The sequence below is a fragment of the Megalobrama amblycephala genome, linkage group LG12 (genome assembly GCF_018812025.1).
Source record: "Megalobrama amblycephala isolate DHTTF-2021 linkage group LG12, ASM1881202v1, whole genome shotgun sequence".
Taxonomy (NCBI): Eukaryota; Metazoa; Chordata; class Actinopteri; order Cypriniformes; family Xenocyprididae; genus Megalobrama; species Megalobrama amblycephala.
Window position 1 is genome coordinate 3,797,492 of NC_063055.1, and position 19,905 is coordinate 3,817,396.

Here is a 19,905-nt window from a genome sequence, read left to right on the forward strand (position 1 = left end):
AGGTACTTTAGAAATCACGTGCTTCTGAATCCATACAAACACATAAAGCAATTGGAACTCCATTTGGAGCTCAAAAAAAAGGCAATTAAATCAAGAGCATTGGTTCAAAGCAGTAGCCTGCTTTCCTGCATAATAAGATTACATGCATCCTTGTGCATCATGTTTATTGCTCAGTGTCTAGATAGATAGATAGGTCATTTTGTTGATGTTTCAATTCAATTCATCTTTATTTTTCAATTCTACTATATGTTCAAGACATACAGAGGATTGAAATTACGTTTCCCAACATAACACAAAACAAGATTGAAAAGTAAATAAAAAACAATACAATACATACAACAAAAACATATTACATAGGAATTTAAATATGCTTACATTATAGTGCAACAGTATGCAAAAATGTTTGCATGGACAAGCATCACTAATATGTTCTTTACAAAATGCATTTCTGTTTGTTGTTTGTCAGGTTTTATGGGAAAAGTGAAGATGCAGGGCAGTTTCTCGACTCCATTCGGACCTTATTTCTTTCAATTAGCAATCTGATGGACAGACCTCTGGATGAAGGAGTTAAAATAAAGGCAGGTTTCACTACATGGATATTGACACTTAGAATATGGCCATTTGTAAAAGCCACAAATAAAGATTTACACTACTGTTCATAAGTTTGTGGTCAGTATTTTTTTTTTTATTTGAAGGAAAATAATACCCTTATTGCATTCAATTGCTCAAAAGTGACAGTAAAGACATTTATAATTCAAATAAATGCTGTTCTATATCAGAGAATCCTGGAAAAAAAAATTCATGCCATGGTTATCACACAAGTATTAAATAGCACAACTGTTTCAACATTATAATAATACAAAATGTTTCTTGAGCAGCAAATTAGAATGATTTCTGAAGGATCACGTGACACTGAAGACTGGAGTACTAATACTGACAATTCAGCTTTGATCACAGGAATAAATTATGTTTTTTCTAACAGGGGGCAATCCTGAAATATCTTCCCACAATCATCAATGAATTGCAGAAGGTCTTTGATGCTGTAGAGCTCAGGTAAAGTGAATGACGTCACATTGATGTGAAAACATCTGTTCTAAATTTTTTTTTTAAAGCATAAATCATGGTTACAGTAAGACACAAATAAATGTAAATAAATTACCTCAGTGCTTCTGATGGTGAAAGTTCCATACCGCCCTCAGATGTTAAAACCACCAGAGTGTCTTACATTATCAACAAATGGCAAAATGAATGAGATCAGTGTAAAAAAAACAAACTAATTTAAAGCTGCAAGCAGTGATGAAAGGGCCCTCGCACCTGTGCCACCACCACTCGGTGGCTTTAGGAAAACAGAGCACGGTGGGAAATATGCATTTACAGTGGGTACGGAAAGTATTCAGACCCCCTTAAATTTTTCACTCTTTGTTATATTGCAGCCATTTGCTAAAATCATTTAAGTTCATTTTTTTCCTCATTAATGTACACACAGCACCCCATATTGACAGAAAAACACAGAATTGTTGACATTTTTGCAGATTTATTAAAAAGAAAAACTGAAATATCACATGGTCATAAGTATTCAGACCCTTTGCTGTGACACTCATATATTTAACTCAGGTGCTGTCCATTTCTTCTGATCATCCTTGAGATGGTTCTACACCTTCATTTGAGTCCAGCTGTGTTTGATTATACTGATTGGACTTGATTAGGAAAGCCACACACCTGTCTATATAAGACCTTACAGCTCACAGTGCATGTCAGAGCAAATGAGAATCATGAGGTCAAAGGAACTGCCTGAAGAGCTCAGAGACAGATTTGTGGCAAGGCACAGATCTGGCCAAGGTTACAAAAAATATTCTGCTGCACTTAAGGTTCCTAAGAGCACAGTGGCCTCCATAATCCTTAAATGGAAGACGTTTGGGACGACCAGAACCCTTCCTAGAGCTGGCCGTCCGGCCAAACTGAGCTATCGGGGGAGAAGAGCCTTGGTAAGAGAGGTAAAGAAGATCCCAAAGATCACTGTGGCTGAGCTCCAGAGATGCAGTCGAAAGATGGGAGAAAGTTGTAGAAAGTCAACCATCACTGCAGCCCTCCACCAGTCGGGGCTTTATGGCAGAGTGGCCCGACGGAAGCCTCTCCTCAGTGCAAGACACATGAAAGCCCACATGGAGTTTGCCAAGATGGTGAAAAATTAGATTCTCTGGTCTGATGAGACCAAGGTAGAACTTTTTGGCCTTAATTCTGAGCTGTATGTGTGGAGAAAACCAGGCACTGCTCATCACCTGTCCAATACAGTCCCAACAGTGAAGCATGGTGGTGGCAGCATCATGCTGTGGGGGTGTTTTTCAGCTGCAGGGACAGGACGACTGGTTGCAATCGAGGGAAAGATGAATGCGGCCAAGTACAGGGATATCCTGGATGAAAACCTTCTCCAGAGTGCTCAGGACCTCAGACTGGGCCGAAGGTTTACCTTCCAACAAGACAATGACCCTAAGCACACAGCTAAAATAACGAAGGAGTGGCTTCACAACAACTCCGTGACTGTTCTTGAATGGCTCAGCCAGAGCCCTGACTTAAACCCAATTGAGCATCTCTGGAGAGACCTAAAAATGGCTGTCCACCAATGTTTACCATCCAACCTGACAGAACTGGAGAGGATCTGCAAGGAGGAATGGCAGAGGATCCCCAAATCCAGGTGTGAAAAACTTGTTGCATCTTTCCCAAAAAGACTCATGGCTGTATTAGATCAAAAGGGTGCTTCTACTAAATACTGAGCAAAGGGTCTGAATACTTAGGACCATGTGATATTTCAGTTTTTCTTTTTTAATAAATCTGCAAAAATGTCAACAATTCTGTGTTTTTCTGTCAGTATGGGGTGCTGTGTGTACATTAATGAGGAAAAAAATGAACTTAAATGATTTTAGCAAATGGTGCAATATAACAAAGAGTGAAAAATTTAAGGGGGTCTGAATACTTTCCATACCCACATTAAGTATATAAATATTGGAGGACAACGTCAGTCATTTGTATTTGCCACACTTCCTGCTACAAGCTTGTGGTGATATGACTATAACTAAATTTTGACTTGTAGATGTCTTCAGGCCAGGGCACTTATTAAACATGTGAAGTTTGGGGCAGATTGGACATTGTATGCCTGAGTTACAACAACTTCCTGTTTCATGGCGAAACAACGAAATTTGTCAGGCCGTCACGGACACACCCTTCAGCGAAAACTCAAGATCTTCGCAATTTAACGTCGCAAAGGCCTTAAGATTAGACTGACCAAATATGATGTTAATTTGATTAAAGATCTAGGAGGAGTTCGTTAAAGTACAACGTCTGGAAATGGCACAAATTTTGCAAAGGAAATTAAAAAAAATCTCACCTCCTGTTGGGTTTTCAGATTTTACTTTTTTGTAGGTATTGGGCTGTTACATGTGTCTACCGAATTTCATACTTGTACGTGAAACGTAGTTCCGATTTTTTTGTTAGTGTGATCTGCCGATACCGATTTTTGCGAATTTTCTTTCTAAGAACTATAATTGACAACATATACAAACAAAAATCTACTTTTCTTCAATGCAAAGTTTTAATTTCATAAAAAAAAAAAAACACAAGTAAAAAGTCAGTAATAAAATATAAAAAGCTCAAATAAATGCAATAGAATAAAAAGAGCTATGAAACTAAGTTTTTCAGGTAAGAAAATACTACAGAAATTAAAGTAATCAAATGTAAAATAACACATTCAGTATTATTTTACATTGTTTACCTTAATTTCTGTAGTCTTTATTGTAAATATTAATACAGATCAATTCTTACCATTAAACTTATAAAACATATTCAGTCAAGAGAAGAAAGTGATTTTCTTTGTCCTTTGTTCTTTGATTAACATGACAGATAACAGCAGGAATATTGGGCTGCTGTCCCTTTAAGAGTTTATGAACTGTGTTCAATGGACCCAGTACTGTTACACACAACATGGGTTCACTTTCTTAGCTATTTAATGATTCAAAACTGACTGTGTTTATCTGTATACTCGCCAAGATTACCTGTGCCGCTGGTTTTGACATACTTTTGGTACTTGTTGTGACTCTGTTTGACTTCTGTCTCTGTTTGAGACTGAGCGTAGCTGAAGTGAAACTGATCTGCCAAGGGAAACCGATCGGATCATGAGGGAAATCGGCCGATTCCGATACCTGACCGATCGATCGGTGCATCTCTAGATTATTTCCTTCAGCTGAGACACTTCAGATGTTGAATTGCTTGAAATACGATTGAAATCACTTCAAAAAGGAAAATGCAGTTAAGTACAACGTACAGCGCAAGTCTGTCATACATGAGAACATTATAATTGTGTGCTTGGGACATGGCTTTTAATGGTGAGACTTTTGTTTTTGTAATCAGACTCTCAAAAAATATATAAATTCATTTTGATTTAAGTTTATCGGCCAATTTATCGGTTATCGGCTTTCAAATATAAAGTGTTATCGGTTATCGTATCGGCCAAAATGTTCATATCGGTGCATCCCTAGAAATTATATTACCAAGCAAACACTTTCGAAGACATTTTTAACAGTCATCCCTGAATCCATTTTAGACTTTTTATCCAAAGAAAACGGACCCACTTTATATTAAGTGGCATTAACTACTATGTACATTTAAATTAATCATTTAATACAATGCACTTATTGTGTACATACATGTTTTTACATTGTACTTATATTTTAAAAACACCTGCATGTAATTACATCTATAATTAATTTCTGTAATTACATTTATAATTACACTGTTGACCCATCCCTTAACCCTTACCCCTACCCTTAAACCTACCCATACCACCAAAGCTGTCCCTAACCTTACCCGTATCCCACCTCAATAGCTGCAAATGTGTTTTGCAATTCATTATGAACCCAATAAGTACATTGTACTTATTTTTTGATGTAAGTACATAGTAGTTAAGGCCACTTAATATAAAGTGGGACCAAGCAAACTTTAAAAACCTTAAATTGATCTTTTTAAAGTATTTCAACTTGATACCCGCCTTGAAAATAGCCAAGGAAGCTGAATGGCATTAAAACACCAACCAAACAACAAGTCCTGAAATGTGAAGCTTGTTTTTTTGTTGAAGCACTTGCATGAACAATTGAGTAAAAAAACAGTTTATTTTTAAGCTTTAAATTATAAATGTCTTTCTACCATTCTCACTGACAGAATAGCTTTGGCGCTGTAGTTCTTGTGGTAAATTGGTTGACATCTAACAGTCTTGTAAACATCGAATGTTTGAAGACCGGTTTAGACAAATTAATGGTTGTGTATGTCAGTTCTCTATTTTCTTGTCCAAAATCTGATTTACATTTTCTGTACCATGTTAAAGTTTCCACTTTGCATTCCTTGGACACATTTTTTCCCCTTTCTCTCTCACACACACAGTGTTCAGCTGGCTAAGTTCATCGAGAGCATCCCAGATTTTCAGATGGTGAGGCAGAAGCTGGGCTGTTTGGTGAAAATTGTTGAGAGTAACCTGTTCAAACAGCCAGGTAGGACTTGACATAACATATAATTTTCTCATCCACATCACACTAAATGTGTAGTTCCCAAGCTGTGTGTCAACCCAAACCCCTCATATTCTCTGTTGTGCTTCTAGACTGCAGAGATGTTTTGTTGCCCCTGATCACAGATCAGCTGAGTGGACAACTGGACGATCACTCCAACAAACCTGATCTTGAGGCCTGTGTACAGCTGCTGAGCACTGTACTGGACATGTTGGACTGCAAAAACGTGGTGAGTTATGTGGTAGAACATCCCTTATAACATCTGCCATTTGTAAGGAACCTTATCTTAGCCTCAGACCATCTGATGAGCAAAACCGTAGGCACTGAACTAATTGGCTAGCTTTATGCAGTTTCTGGGAGTCAGGGTGTACAGGTTTTATCAGTCCTCTGAAATTAATGTCTTTTTACAAGTTCACAATAAATTAATCAGTCTGGACTCCACAAAAAGGATATTTTTTTTTTTTGGATGTCTCAGTCATTTTTACTTCTTTTGCAAACATTAGAAATATGATTTTTGAAGTATATACGTTTGGGGACTGGAAGACTTTTTAAATAAAGTCTCTTCTGCTCACCAAGGCATTTACTTAATCAAAAAGCAGTAAAAACAGTAATATTGTGAAATATTATTACGATTTAAAATAACTTATCTATGTTTTAACAGATGGCAAGGCTAAATCACTGAAAATAATTAGATTAATAAAAAGTGACAGCATTTATTGGAAATAATGTTTTGTAACAATGTAAAAGTCTTTTCAATTCAATGCATCCTTGATGAATAAAATATTAATATCTCTTTAAAAAATGTACTGACCCACACACTGGAAATTATACTGCTACAATGTAAGTGTATAAATTCATGGACACACTTTCATTTGTTGGATGACACAATGGAAAACATTATTGATTGGTTTGTAGTTTTCAACACATTCTTACAGATGATTCAGAGATAATCACAGGTCATTTTTTCAGCTTTGATGAAGTAAATATATTCAGTTCTTGGCCATCTACATAATGCTGTTGCAAATTTTATTGATTTGTCACCAAGATAATGTAGAATACATCACAGAAAACCTGACGTTTTAGTTTGCAAGACATAAAAATGGACGTGCAAGATCAATGAATGTAATACTTTTATTCAGCAGTGACATTAAATTGATTAAAAGTGACAGTAAAGAAGTCTGTAATGTTACAAAAGATATCGATTTCTAAAACATTCTGTACTTTTTAGCTTTCTTGTCATCAAAGAATATGTTAAAATATATCTGCAAGCAGCAATTATCGGGGTTCAAGCATTTTAAAGGTGCCATCGAACGTTTTTTTACAAGATGTAATATAAGTCTAAGGTGTCCCCTGAATGTGTCTGTGAAGTTTCAGCTCAAAATACCCAATAGATTTTTTTAAATTAATTTTTTTAACTGCCTATTTTGGGGCATAATTAGAAATGCCCCTTTAATTGCTCGCGCTCTCCGCCCCCTCCCGAGCTCTCGACTCTATCATTGCATAAACAAAGTTCACACAGCTAATATAACCCTCAAAATGGATCTTTACAAAGTGTTCGTCATGCAGCATGTCTGATCGCGTAAGTATGGTATTTATTTGGATGTTTACATTTGATTCTGAATGAGTTTGATAGTGCTCCGTGGCTAACGGCTAATGCTTTATACAGTATGCATTATGCAGTATATTGTTTATGAATTATACAGACTGCAAGTGTTTAATAATGAAAATAGCGACGGCTCTCTTGTCTCTGTGAATACAGTAAGAAACAATGGTAACTTTAACCACATTTAACAGTACATTAGCAACATGCTAACGAAACATTTAGAAAGACAATTTACAAATATCACTAAAAATATCATGTAATCATGGATCATGTCAGTTATTATCGCTCCATCTGATGATTCAGCTGTGCACAGATCCAGACGTTAATACTGGCTGCCCTTGTCTAATGCCTTGAACATGGGCTGGCATATGCAAATATTGGGGTCGTACATATTAATGATCCCGACTGTTACGTAACAGTCGGTGTTATGTTGAGATTCGCCTGTTCTTCGGAGGTCTTTTAAACAAATGAGATTTATATAAGAAGGAGGAAACAATGGAGTTTGAAACTCACTGTATGTCATTTCCATGTACTGAACTCTTGTTATTTAACTATGCCAAGGTAAATTCAATTTTCAATTCGATGGCACCTTTAAGGCCTTTAAGCACTTTTACATTTTATTTAGTAAGCATGTAACCACTTAAATTATAAAAGGAAAAGACCATTTACAGACAATACAGGCAATTTACCATTGAAAATATATGGTTTTTAAAGCATTTTAAGAGTTCTTGAGATTGAGCCAAAAACCTAGGACTAGTTTGCCAAAATTGGTTTTTGAAATAATCTCCAATATTTAATGAACGATTCGATGGACAGTGGTGGTCCTAGAGGCAAAGTTGCTCAGAGTGAGGAGTTCTACCATGTGGTACAAATGTTGTGGGCATACGCGAAAAATTGCACGATACATGATGCTTTACACACGTGAAAAACCCAAAGGCGCCACCCGGTGGCCGATTTCTTTTGAATTTCTCACAGGCCTCTAAGGCCGTGAGTCAAACAGGTCCAGTGAGTTTCGTTCTGATCGGCCTCTGTTAACCTTGTCTGATAGCTGCTCAAAATTCAGTGGCCGATGGCGGACATGATGTTCGAGATGCGTCACTGTCCTCATAAACAACAGTGGCCCCTCAGATGAAGACGCTGCATGGCAATTTTCAAGTCGCTCGGACTAACGGTCAAGTCGTTATAGCCATTTTCATGTTTTTTTTCCTGTTATAGCACCACCAAGTGGCCAGTCGCCGTGTCCTTGTTCACGCGACCACAGAATGAGCTCTTACATAGGTGTACTGAGTTAAAATATCTTCAGTTCACGAGTTAAAGCCATTTTAATAAAAGTGGCTCCACCCACTTCAAACGTTTTGGCGGCCCTTAGAGACCGCGAATCGAAATTTAAACTTTTTTTGGTAATTAGTGACAATCAGACTCCAGAGAATCTCGCTGCACTTATTTGGTTCCGATCGGGCTAAAAACTTATCACGGTTTTAACCAAAATATCAAGCATTGATAACAATAAGAGTTGTTTCTTGAGCAGCAAATCAGCATATTAGAATGATTTCTGAAGGATCATGTGACACTGAAGACTGGAGTAATGATGCTGAAAATTAAATTATGTCCTAAAATGTATTCAAATATTTCCCTGTTAATTTAGGCAAGTTCTCTTCTGCATCAGCTCAGCTACAATGTGGTGTCCGTCAAGGGTCAATTTTAGGACCCTTGTTATTTTCATTGAACATGCTTCCCCTGAGCTTTATTTTTCAGAACTACAGCATATCTTACCACTGTTATGCCGACGATTCCCAATTTTATTTCCCAGTGAGTATAGACAAGATATTGCTTCAAAGATATTAATTATTGGCTGGCAAATAATTTCTTACAATTAAATGAGAGCAAAACCGGTCTTGACCTTAATTTCTTCTTTGTCTTGCTTACCCAGCCTAGTTGCCCAGTTAGGTCAGTTATCGTCGAACATACAAGATGATGTGAGGAATCTTGGAGTGATTTTTGACTCATCTTTACTTTTAAATAAGCAGATCAGTGCTGTTGTCAAGAGTAGTTTTTACCACCTGCAATCATTCGCTAAAATAAAGCGTTTTCTTTCCCACACTGACTTGGAAATTGTGATCCACTTACTTATTTCATCAAGGTTAGATGATTACAACTCATAGGATATTGGTGTGCCCCAAACTGCATTATCCCATCTACAAATTGTCCAAAAAGCAGCAGACAGGCTTTTATTTTACTAGCTTGATTTGTAAAGCACCTTGGGTTAGCTTCTGTTTCACAATATCAAAGTTTTTACTGTATTTTTGATCAAATAAATGCAGCCTTGGTGAGCATCATGGTGGCTACTTTATAAGGAAATGCCTGCTTACACAAGACTATGAGTGACTTTTTGTATGAATACAGACAGGCTGATCTATCAACCATGATGCTTTTCACTAGCTTGTTGATATGACAGCACATTTAATATTGGTTGACATTTTCAGTTGATATGTATTAAGACAGGCAGACATTTCAGGTCAAACTCTTGTGACTTGTGAGCAGTGCTTTGCTGGAGCAGTTGCATTGCGAATTTCCAAAATAAGGTCATTTAAGGTCATTTTATCAGAGAGAGAGTAGTTTCTGGAATCAGTCATCACTCATTCAACCACTCTTCAATGCATCTCATTCACCTTTTTATGCTTTCAGGGTCCCACATCCGGTCATGTGAAGTTAATCGTGGACCGTCTCTTGCGGAGGGTCAACCGTACGGTCATCAACCTGAGCTTGGACTCTCCCTTCATAGTAAGACACAAGCATGCCACAAAATGGAGCGTTTTAGAAAGCTTTAGCAGAGATAAATCAGCTTACCTTCCTGCCAAAGCTAGTGTTATTTCGACCGCACAGCGGCGAAGCCCACACACACCTGCTGAAACTCATAACAACAACAACAACAACAGTCTGCACCACTGAACCTAACTTGTTTATTTCTTCGCCCAGGCTCGTGGCTATGAGTTTTCTCAGCGGTGTGGGCAGCACATGTAAAGTTTATTGATTATTCCCTCTCTTCCTCTGGACACAGGGCCACTACCTGGCATGCATGACCGCTATCCTGAAACAAATGGAAGACGCACATTACGCACAATACATCAGCACCTTCAAAACCAGACAGGACATTATCGTAAGTCTCCCGCTCTCTCCGCAGGAACCATCCATCATCGCAGATGCAGAAAGAGCCTTCTGTGCTCCGAGAGTTAAGTTATAAATAATCCACCTTTCGCACAGCTGACTGATGCGACGCATGTGGCTCTGTTCCCTGTCGTCGGTCGAAGTGAGTCAGGGTTTAATAGCAGAACGAGATAAGCGTGTTCAAAGTGCGGCTTCAAATTACCATGTGTTTTTCCTGCTCTGTCATATATGTGCATTCCACAAATGTCATTTGCCGGTCTGCATCTAATCATAGAATTCCTTTGCATGCACATACACGCTCTTAAAGGATTAGTTCACTTCTGAATTCAAATTTCCTGATCATTTACTCACCCCCATGTCATCCAAGATGTTTATGTCTTTGTTTCTTCAGCTGAAAAGAAATGAAGGTTTTCGAGGAAAACATTCCAGGATTTTCCTCCATATAGTGGACTTCACTGGAGTTCAACGGGTTGAAGGTCCAAATGTCAGTTTCAGTGCAGCTTCAAAGAGCTCTACATGATCCCAGACGAGGAATAAGAGTCTTATCTAGAGAAACAATTGCTCATTTTCTGGAAAAAATAAAAATGTATATATTTTTTTAACCACAAATGCTCATCTTGCACTTGCTCAATGCGCCACGGATTAAGTAATCATGTTGGAAAGGTCACGCGTGACGTAGGTGGAAGTACCGCGGTAGGGTGAAAAACTCCAAACTCTCATTTTCTCCTCCAACTTCAAAATCATCCGACATCGTTGTTTTACCTTTTTTTGTAACAGGCGTTTAACTTAGTCTTTGCACGTTCGCTTTGTAGACACTAAATCTGTACCTCCGTCTACGCCACGCGTGACCTTTCCAACATGATTACGTAATGTGTGGCACATGGCAGAGCAGTGCAAGGCAAGAATTTGTGGTTAAAAAGTATATAATTTTTAATTTTTTTAGAAAATGACTGATTGTTTCTCTAGATTAGACTCTTATTCCTCATCTGGGATCATGTAGAGCTGCACTGAAACTGACATTTGGACCTTCAACCAGGGCTTGACATTAAAGCCGAGTTCAGACTGCACGATTTTAGCCCCGATTTTGGCTCGCCGACAGGTTTTGAGAAATCGCCGACAAATGCCCGAAATCACAGGCAAATCGGTGCTCGTTCACACGAGTGACAATCACGCAGTGTGAATTAGCAAAGACGCGATCTGAGAGAATCGCTGACGAGTCGCCGACGCCCGTGAGATATTTGGCATGCTAAATATGTGTGAAAAGTGTTCTGACTGAAAACTACATCGGCGATGACCGACAGCCAATGAGAGAGCAAGATACAGAGCAGCGGGGAGTTTGGGGAGGAGTTATAGACCACAATATCAGCAAGCATGGCTTTGTGCATAAACATTACAATTCTATCAAACAGAAACAAAGCACAAACATTTGCTTGACCATCAACAACAGCACATTGAAAAGTTATGTATTTAGCTCCAACTCTCATTGCAGAACACACAATCCTTGTTCCTTGCATCTCCCCAACCATTTCCTCCTCTATATTCTTCTTTTCTTTTTCTTGTTTTCGCTGCAAATCAGCGCACAGGCAATTCGTTTTGCAAGCTTCTTGCGGGCTACCATTTTTAATAATAATAATAATAACTTCGGTCTTGCACGCGTGATATCGCGTTGTTTCCTTGTCACATCTCGCGTGTGTTTGATTGTGAAACGTAGTTTGCGTGCCAGACAGAGTTGTCGGCGATTCTTCCTATTGTAAAGTCATGCAGTGTGAAACCTTCTGTCGCTGATCCATCGTGCAGTTTGAACACAGCAGCGACTGAATGCTGGCCAAGATAGTCATGCAGTGTGAAAAGAACAGTGACCCGACTACTTTGAAAATCGTGCAGTCTGAACTCGGCTCAACTTTTTCGTTCACCAGCCACTTTGGCTAGTGGTTTTCCAAAGTCACTAGCCACTCAGCACTTTCACTGGCCACAATTTTGCTGATTGGGAAATTCCATTTTATATGATTAAAGTTGACTTTGGCATGCTAAAATTACTTGATTTTGAGTCATTTTACTTGATTTAGCTAGATTTAAAACAATCTTTCAGATGCAGATTGACCACCTAAATCAAAAATACATGGTATATATCAGCTGGTATGTATGGATGGGCAATATGACCATAATATGAGAAATTTTATAATTTCATTTTTTTATAAAGTTATTTTTGTTGGGCTATACAAAATGCAATGCAAATTACCAATACAATAGCAAACTAAATATATATATTTTTTTCAGATAGAGTAGGTTTATTTAACGGATACATTTATTTAACTGTTTGATTAACATTGATGACAGACAGGTTTTTAATTGGGCTGCTGAACGCATGGACGTAATATACTGACACACATCCAGTTTTTACCCACCTGTTTACGTCCACTTAAGCCATAAACGGCTGTATCCACATGAGATACTCCACACGATGAGCATTTTGACATCTGTGTGTATATATATTTTCTATTTAGGCGCAAGGAGAACTGATTGTGCATGCGCAAGAGAGAGCGCACGTGAGAGAGCACTTCTTTTGTGAGTCTTTCAGCGCTATTCCGCCTATCCCACTTTCACTAACTGCACGTTCATCGATAACGAATTGTGATTGAATTGTAATTTTGTGCTACAGCAAGCTTGGCTACCTTTGATTAGGCTGTAGGCTGAAATTATTTCAACCCGCCAAAGTGTCTTACCCGCCACAGCTGAAATCTACCCGCATTTGGCGGGTTGGCGGGTGTTAATGTCAAGCCCTGCCTTCAACCCATTGGTCCCTGTTGAAGTCCACTATATGGAGAAAAATCCTGGAATGTTTTCCTCGAAAACCTTAATTTCTTTTCGACTGAAGAAAGAAAGTCATAAACATCTTGGATGACATGGGGGTGAGTAAATGATCAGGAAATTTGAATTCAGAAGCAAACTAATCCTTTAACAACAATTCATGTTTTTTGTTGTCTCGTCACCAGGATTTTCTAATGGAGACATTCATTATGTTTAAAAACCTGATGGGCAACGTGTTTCCACCCGACTGGATGATCATGAATCTTCTCCAAATGAAAGTCTTTCTGCGGGCGATAGACCAGTACTCTGATGTTCTCAATAAGTACTTCCTGGAGTCCGCTCACTTCCACTTACAGGTCAGTTTGACGAGGCCTCGCAAAGGGGTTTCAATTACGCAATAACGCTTCAGGCAAGATCAAGATTATATTGCCGGAAATGCAATAGTGTTTCTGGTTGTGCAAACCACCAGCGCTTCCCACTTTTGCTCCTGAAACAACTGCACATTGTAAGAAACTCACCAGAACCGGTTATAGAAGACGTTCGGAGGCCAGTGTTGTCTGATGACAGAGCAAATGACAGAAATTTGGTGTCAGAAAGAAATAATACTTTTATTTAGTAAGGAAGCAATAATTTGTTAGAAAGAGACAATAGACATTTATAATGTTACAAAAGATTTCCATTTCAAATAAATGCTGTTCTTTTGAACTTTCTATTCGTTAAAAGAATCCTGAAAAACATCGAGGATGATAAATGTTTCTTTAGCAGCAAATCAGCATGGTTTCTGAAGGATCATGTGACACTGAAGACTGGATTAATGATGCTGAAAATTCAGCTTTACATCAAGGGAATAAATTACATTTTAAAATATGTTCAAATAGAAAACAGTAATTTGAAATTGCAATAATATTTCACAATATTACTGTTTTTTTATCAAATACATACAGTCTTGGTGAGAGTAAGAGGCATTAAAAAAATTATACAGACCCCAAACTTTTGAACAATTTTTTTTTTTTTATTTACTTTAAAAAAAAAAAAAAAATGAATGAAATATTTGAATTTTTTTTTGTTTTAGTTTTGTTGTTTAATATATAGTCATGGCCAAATATAATGTGAAATAAAGACCAAAAAGGATGTAAAAAATCTGTGTAAACATGCCTTTTGCAGGAATTATTTTAAATTAAATTAAATTGCGTTTCTTTTCAAATGTGCAAAACTACTAAATTAATCGTTAATGGAAACTTTAATGAACCGTAATAGTGCTGATTAAGAAAATAATGAATATTGTCTGTAGTTAAAAGACCCGCGTCAAGAGGAATATTGTTTTTCTTTAAACTTCTGAGATAAAAGAGTTCACTTTACTAGCCGTACTGTCATTTTCAGAACTCGTACTTCCATCCTAATCCTAAAAACAGCACTGCTGAATCCTTAATTTGAAAAACGCTGCTTTCACAGGCAGTTTATAGAACAGGAAGGCATCAAGGCACATTCAGATCTGATGTTTGCACAACATCCTGCCTGCTAAGACCTGCCTACTTAGTTTTGGTTGTTTTTTGAAGGCAGCGTAGATCCTTCAGTCCCGAAGATATCCCACAAACCTGAGTTTGTTGGTTGTAATCAAAATGGCATCTGACAGAGTGGTTAAAAGAAGTAAATAAATGTAGAATTGCCCAACCTATGATTCTGTTTCAACCAGGAAATGCACATCGATCGTAGTCAATAAATATTTACTCAGTTGTCTCTAAAACTCACTTTAATGTGTTTTAGATCATTAAACAGGACCATCTAAATCCAGTTATCAGTAGCTGAAGTTTATTTAACAAGATCTCGGATCATTTCAGTCTGATCTTAACAGGATCAGAATTGATTTTGTTGCCACATAATCTGTTGAACCCAAAATCAAACCCACATCCACAATGTGTAAGTGCAGTTTCTCATTTAAAATGTGAACAGGGAATTTACATCTTGGTTAAGCGTAAAGGTTTGAAAATAAGTGTAAAAATAGTATATTAAAATCCAATTTCAAATTGACAAACATTATAATAAGACCAGAGATAAAAATAAAACATCTATAATTTTCTGTGTGTGAGATTGTGCAGTAGTGATTTGACCTCAGATTTTATAATTTGGGTGCTGTGAATATCTCTGCATGCATCTCTGCAAGTGCGCATGTAATTTTTTGTTAGTGTTAGGGCATTTCTATGAAGCATATGAAGACTATGCTCTTATGTAACATGTTTTAATGATGCCCATTTGTGATTATCTTCTGGGAAACCATATGGATTTTGCACCCACGGGAAGCCTTCTGCATTTTAGGCGTTTGGGAAATATCATCTTGAACCACTGTTGAAAATAACTCAACAGCTAAACTTTCTGTTGCTTGGTTACCATTCATCCAACACCTTGTGCATCTGAAGTATTTCACCCGCAAGACCTCAGGCAATTAAAAAAAGCAATTGCATTACAGTATATCAATACAAACTCATTTGTTTAAATAATCAAAGTGCGACTATGCCATACTCATCTGTGATATGTAACCTAACACACAAGGATAATTTAAAAGCAGCGTCCAAGTGGATTTCTAGCTCTGCGTTTGTAATAGTAGAAAGAGGACAATTCTGGTCCTTGAAACAATGAAATAGTAAATACAGATTTTCCTCAGTAAATCTCCTTTTTTTAGTGCAGTTATTATTGTACGGATCCTGCACTGTTTGTGCATACATAAATGATACCTCAAATTGTGCAGCTTGTTAAAAAAAATACTTGGATTATTTTATATATAAAATAATCCAAGTATTTTATATACATATAAAATACTTGGATTATTTATTATTTTATATATATATATATATATATATATATATATATATATATATATATATATATATATATATATATATATGCATATATATATATAATATGCATATATGCCCTATACAATATGCATATAAGAATACTATATTACCATGGAGCATGTCTTAAACATAGTAATATCATGGTATTTTTAGGTACTTTATTAAATGTAATGCTTTCATTTGTTCTAGAATCTAAATGATAATGAGACTAAAACTTACCAAAGTGCCAGTTGTCTGAAATGCAGGATATTGCTGTACACAGATGTTTTGGAGTCACACAATTTTTTAATATTTGCCATATCATGATGATATTTTTATGTCCGTTTTGTACTTTGGAAATTGTTTTGCAGTGATGATTTCCTGTTGTTTTTCCTCAATAGCTTTGGACCAGCTACTTTCACCTGATTGTTGCCTTCCTTACCCACAAGTCCTTGCAGCTGGAGTCCTTCTCGCTTGAGAAACGAGACAAGATTCTCATCAAGTGAGTGAGAGACATTGTTCTGTATATACTTGAGTTCAAGTGTTGTGTTTTGTTCATTCGTTTTAAAGGCTGAAATTATATTAAACTTGATTAAATTGTGTTCCTAAAAATGTAAACAGGTATGGAGACATGCGGAAAAGCGTCGGCTTTAAGCTGGGAGATATGTGGCAGAATCTTGGTAAAACCTTTTTCCTGTGCCTCTTATCTGTTAGAGACATTGACAATTGCAGAAGCTTCAAGTGTAGAGAGGAAGGGTTCTTAAGGACTCTTATTTTATTTTTGTTCAAATTGCTTTTTATAGAGAGTAAAATCACTACTGTACTGTTTGTATTTAATGGCTAAGGCAAAGTGCATATTGACATATTGACAAAAAAATGAAAAGAACATTTTGGCTATTTTGGGACATCATTGGGTATATGTGTCACTTCCAGGCCCAGAGAAGTTGAAGTTCATCCCTGCAATGGTGGGGCCGATCCTGGAAGCCACGTTAGTGCCCGAGCCTGACCTGAGGAAAGCCACCATCCCCATCTTCTTTGACATGATGCAGTGTGAACACCATTTTAGCAAACCCCAAACCTTTCAGAAGGTGAGGGTCATTACTTTGATAACTTCTGTTCCAAAAGCTGTTCCAAAAAGTTTTCCACCTAGGCAGCATATTATTTAGGCCTCATGCCTATGTAGGCTCCTACATGATGGTCAGAAAGTTTGATGATACATTTATGTGCTTTTCAGTTTGAGAATGAGCTAATCACAAAACTGGACCAGGAAGTTGAAGGAGGCCGCGGTGATGAACAATACAAGATTTTACTGGAAAAAATGTGAGATCTTTCTCTCCTCTTACACTCTTAAAGATAAATGATCCAAAAGGAGGTTTTTGCAGTGATGCCATAGAAGAACCAACTTTGCTTCCCCAAAGAACATTTCAGTGAACAGTTCTTAAAAGAACCATATTTTTCTTAGAGTAAAGAACATTTTAAAATTCTAAAGAACCTTTTTCCACTATAAAGAACCTTTTGTGGAATTGAAAGGACTTCAAGTAACCATAGATGCCAATATCTTAAAAATAAAGGTTCTTCATTGGTTCTTTTAAAGGGGACCTGTTATGCCCCTTTCACAAGATGTAATATGTGAATATGTTCTGGTGTCCCCAGAATGTGTCTGTGAAGTTTCAGCTCAAAATACCCCACAGATCATTTATTATAGCTTGTCAAATTTGCCCCTATTTGGGTGTGAGCAAAAACACACTGTTTTTGTGTGTGTCCCTTTAAATGCAAATGAGCTGCTGCTCCCGCCTCCTTTCCAGAAGAGGGCGGAGCTTTAAAGGCAGGAACACACCAAGCCGATCGACGGTCGGCCGTCGGGCAGTTTTTGTTCATCGGCCGACTAAGTTTTCTCAGTGTGTTCCGCACCGTCGGCTGAAGTTGGTCCTCGTCGGCTCTTTTACGGCCGATTCGACATTTTGAATCAGCGTCGGAGCTCGTCGGTCCGTCGGGCCATCTGATCATTCTGATTGGCTGTTCAGCTACTGCCACCTGCTGGTTTGGAAAGGCATTTCTTCTTACGCAGGCGCAGAACGGACGTGCTATTTGGCCGTCGGCTGTCGAGCGTGTCAGGGCAACTTTGGACACAGACGCTGCTGACGTGAGCCAACCCCGCAGTCTGCTTTCGTCGCCGTCGGCTTGGTGTGTTCCTGCCTTAACAGCTCATGTTTCGGTTGCTCAGCAACAACAAAGCTGGAGAATCTCACGCAGCCAAAATGAGGATTGTCAGTAACGGTGTTCAGCCTTACATTGTTCAAACCGGAGTCGACACTGATGGAGAGACTCAGGAAGAAGTTACAACTTTTAGAATGAAACTGGACGTTTCTGAATGGTTAGTGGATAAACTTATGTAGTTGCTGTGGAGTTGATTCAACTCATCCACTAGCATGTGCCGTCATGTTCATCTTTTGTGCAAATCCAGCGTTGAATTGACCCTCGTTTGTGAAGCAGTCCGGTGCAAAATGACGGCATGACAACAACACTCTACTACAACAACTCTTCCTCTTCTCTAAAGCAGCCCAACATGGCCTCACCCCCTTTGTTGTGTGTTCTTGGGGGCGGGGTTTATGTACATTTTGGGGTTTGTGATGTCTCCAACCCAGGAAGAAGCTTGTTGTAGTCCCTACCAGCCATTTGTTGTAGTCCTTAAACAGAGAATTCTTTAAAAGAAAAAATCTCCCTTTGCATTGAACATTGAGTGTCTTAACTTTGCAGATGTTGTTTATTCGCAAACAGCAACATTACACACTAACTAAAGTTAAAAAATGTAAATCAAAATCAGCCACCCCTTTAAGAACTGGTTACCTAAAGATTCTTTCTTTGGGGAACAAAAAATGGTTCTTCTATGGCATCACTGTGAAAATCCCCTTTTGGAACCTTTATTTTTAAGAATGACCATGTGCTGCCACTCATACAATATTTTTGATTGCCTTGTGCTTCTATTCTTTCCTGTATTTTATATTTTTTGTAGTTTTGGTGCCTGTGTAACTGTCTCTATGTCTCTGTTTGTGTTGTGTCCAGACTGTTGGAGCGCTGTCAGCGGCATCGGTATCTGAGTCAGTCAGGTAAAGAGTTGGCTCTGCTCTTGAGTAGCCTGCTGGAGAACCTGCTGGCCTACCGCACCATCACCCACGACGAGAGCCCTGAGCTCCGCATGAGCTGCACTGTCAACGTCCTGGTGAGAACCGGACACCCCGTGAACCCAAACATATTCTTTATCATGTGCTCAACCTGCTGAAAAGATCAGTGAGGACTAGTGGTTTGGTGCTGGTCTAGTATGGTGGACCACACTTTTCATCAGCAGGACTCCCAAATTTGTCACTACTGAAACACAATAATATATAATTTAATAAGTAGAGTTACACTGACCTTTTTAAGATTTTGTTCACATCTATCTTGTAAATTTTTTTTTTGCTATTTTATTAAAAGGTTTTCACAGGTAAATCAATAACAGTTATAATTTTAACAATATTTCAAGTGAAATTTATGAGAATCTAATCTTTATTTGTAAAAGCCATACAGTTAATTATATTGATTTTAAAGTGAAGGATTCATTAGTTTGAATATACATTAAACCAAACACTATCATAACATCTTAATTGATAATTAAGCATACTTGATTTTTGACAAAACATCCCATGTTTCGGTCGTGACTGCACATTTTCGGTAGTGACAGTAATGTGTTGGTAGTGACCACATCACACAATTTTAACTTGCATACTAAACACTAATAAAACATATTAAAATACTAATGATTTGCATAACTGTACTAAAATTTTGTTTATTTCCCCCAAATAAATTATTATGCGTTTTGTCACTACTAAAACAATGATGTCACTACCGAAACGTCACCACATGTTTCGGTCATGACTGTTTCCGTTGTGACAATTTTAGATACTTTTGAGCC

At 37.8% G+C, this 19,905-nt stretch overlaps 1 protein-coding gene across 1 annotated transcript in view; it reads left to right on the forward strand.

Moving 5' to 3' along the window:
- dock5 (dedicator of cytokinesis 5) overlaps positions 1-19,905 on the forward strand; it is an 83,697-nt gene that overhangs the window by 38,363 nt on the left and 25,429 nt on the right. The window contains exons 23-34 of the mRNA XM_048209273.1: positions 467-578; positions 983-1,053; positions 5,428-5,534; positions 5,642-5,778; positions 9,838-9,933; positions 10,211-10,309; positions 13,311-13,481; positions 16,358-16,458; positions 16,578-16,636; positions 16,890-17,044; positions 17,191-17,276; positions 19,020-19,176. Coding sequence (XP_048065230.1) covers positions 467-578; positions 983-1,053; positions 5,428-5,534; positions 5,642-5,778; positions 9,838-9,933; positions 10,211-10,309; positions 13,311-13,481; positions 16,358-16,458; positions 16,578-16,636; positions 16,890-17,044; positions 17,191-17,276; positions 19,020-19,176 — 1,351 coding nt within the window. The remainder of the gene's footprint in view (positions 1-466; positions 579-982; positions 1,054-5,427; positions 5,535-5,641; positions 5,779-9,837; positions 9,934-10,210; positions 10,310-13,310; positions 13,482-16,357; positions 16,459-16,577; positions 16,637-16,889; positions 17,045-17,190; positions 17,277-19,019; positions 19,177-19,905) is intronic.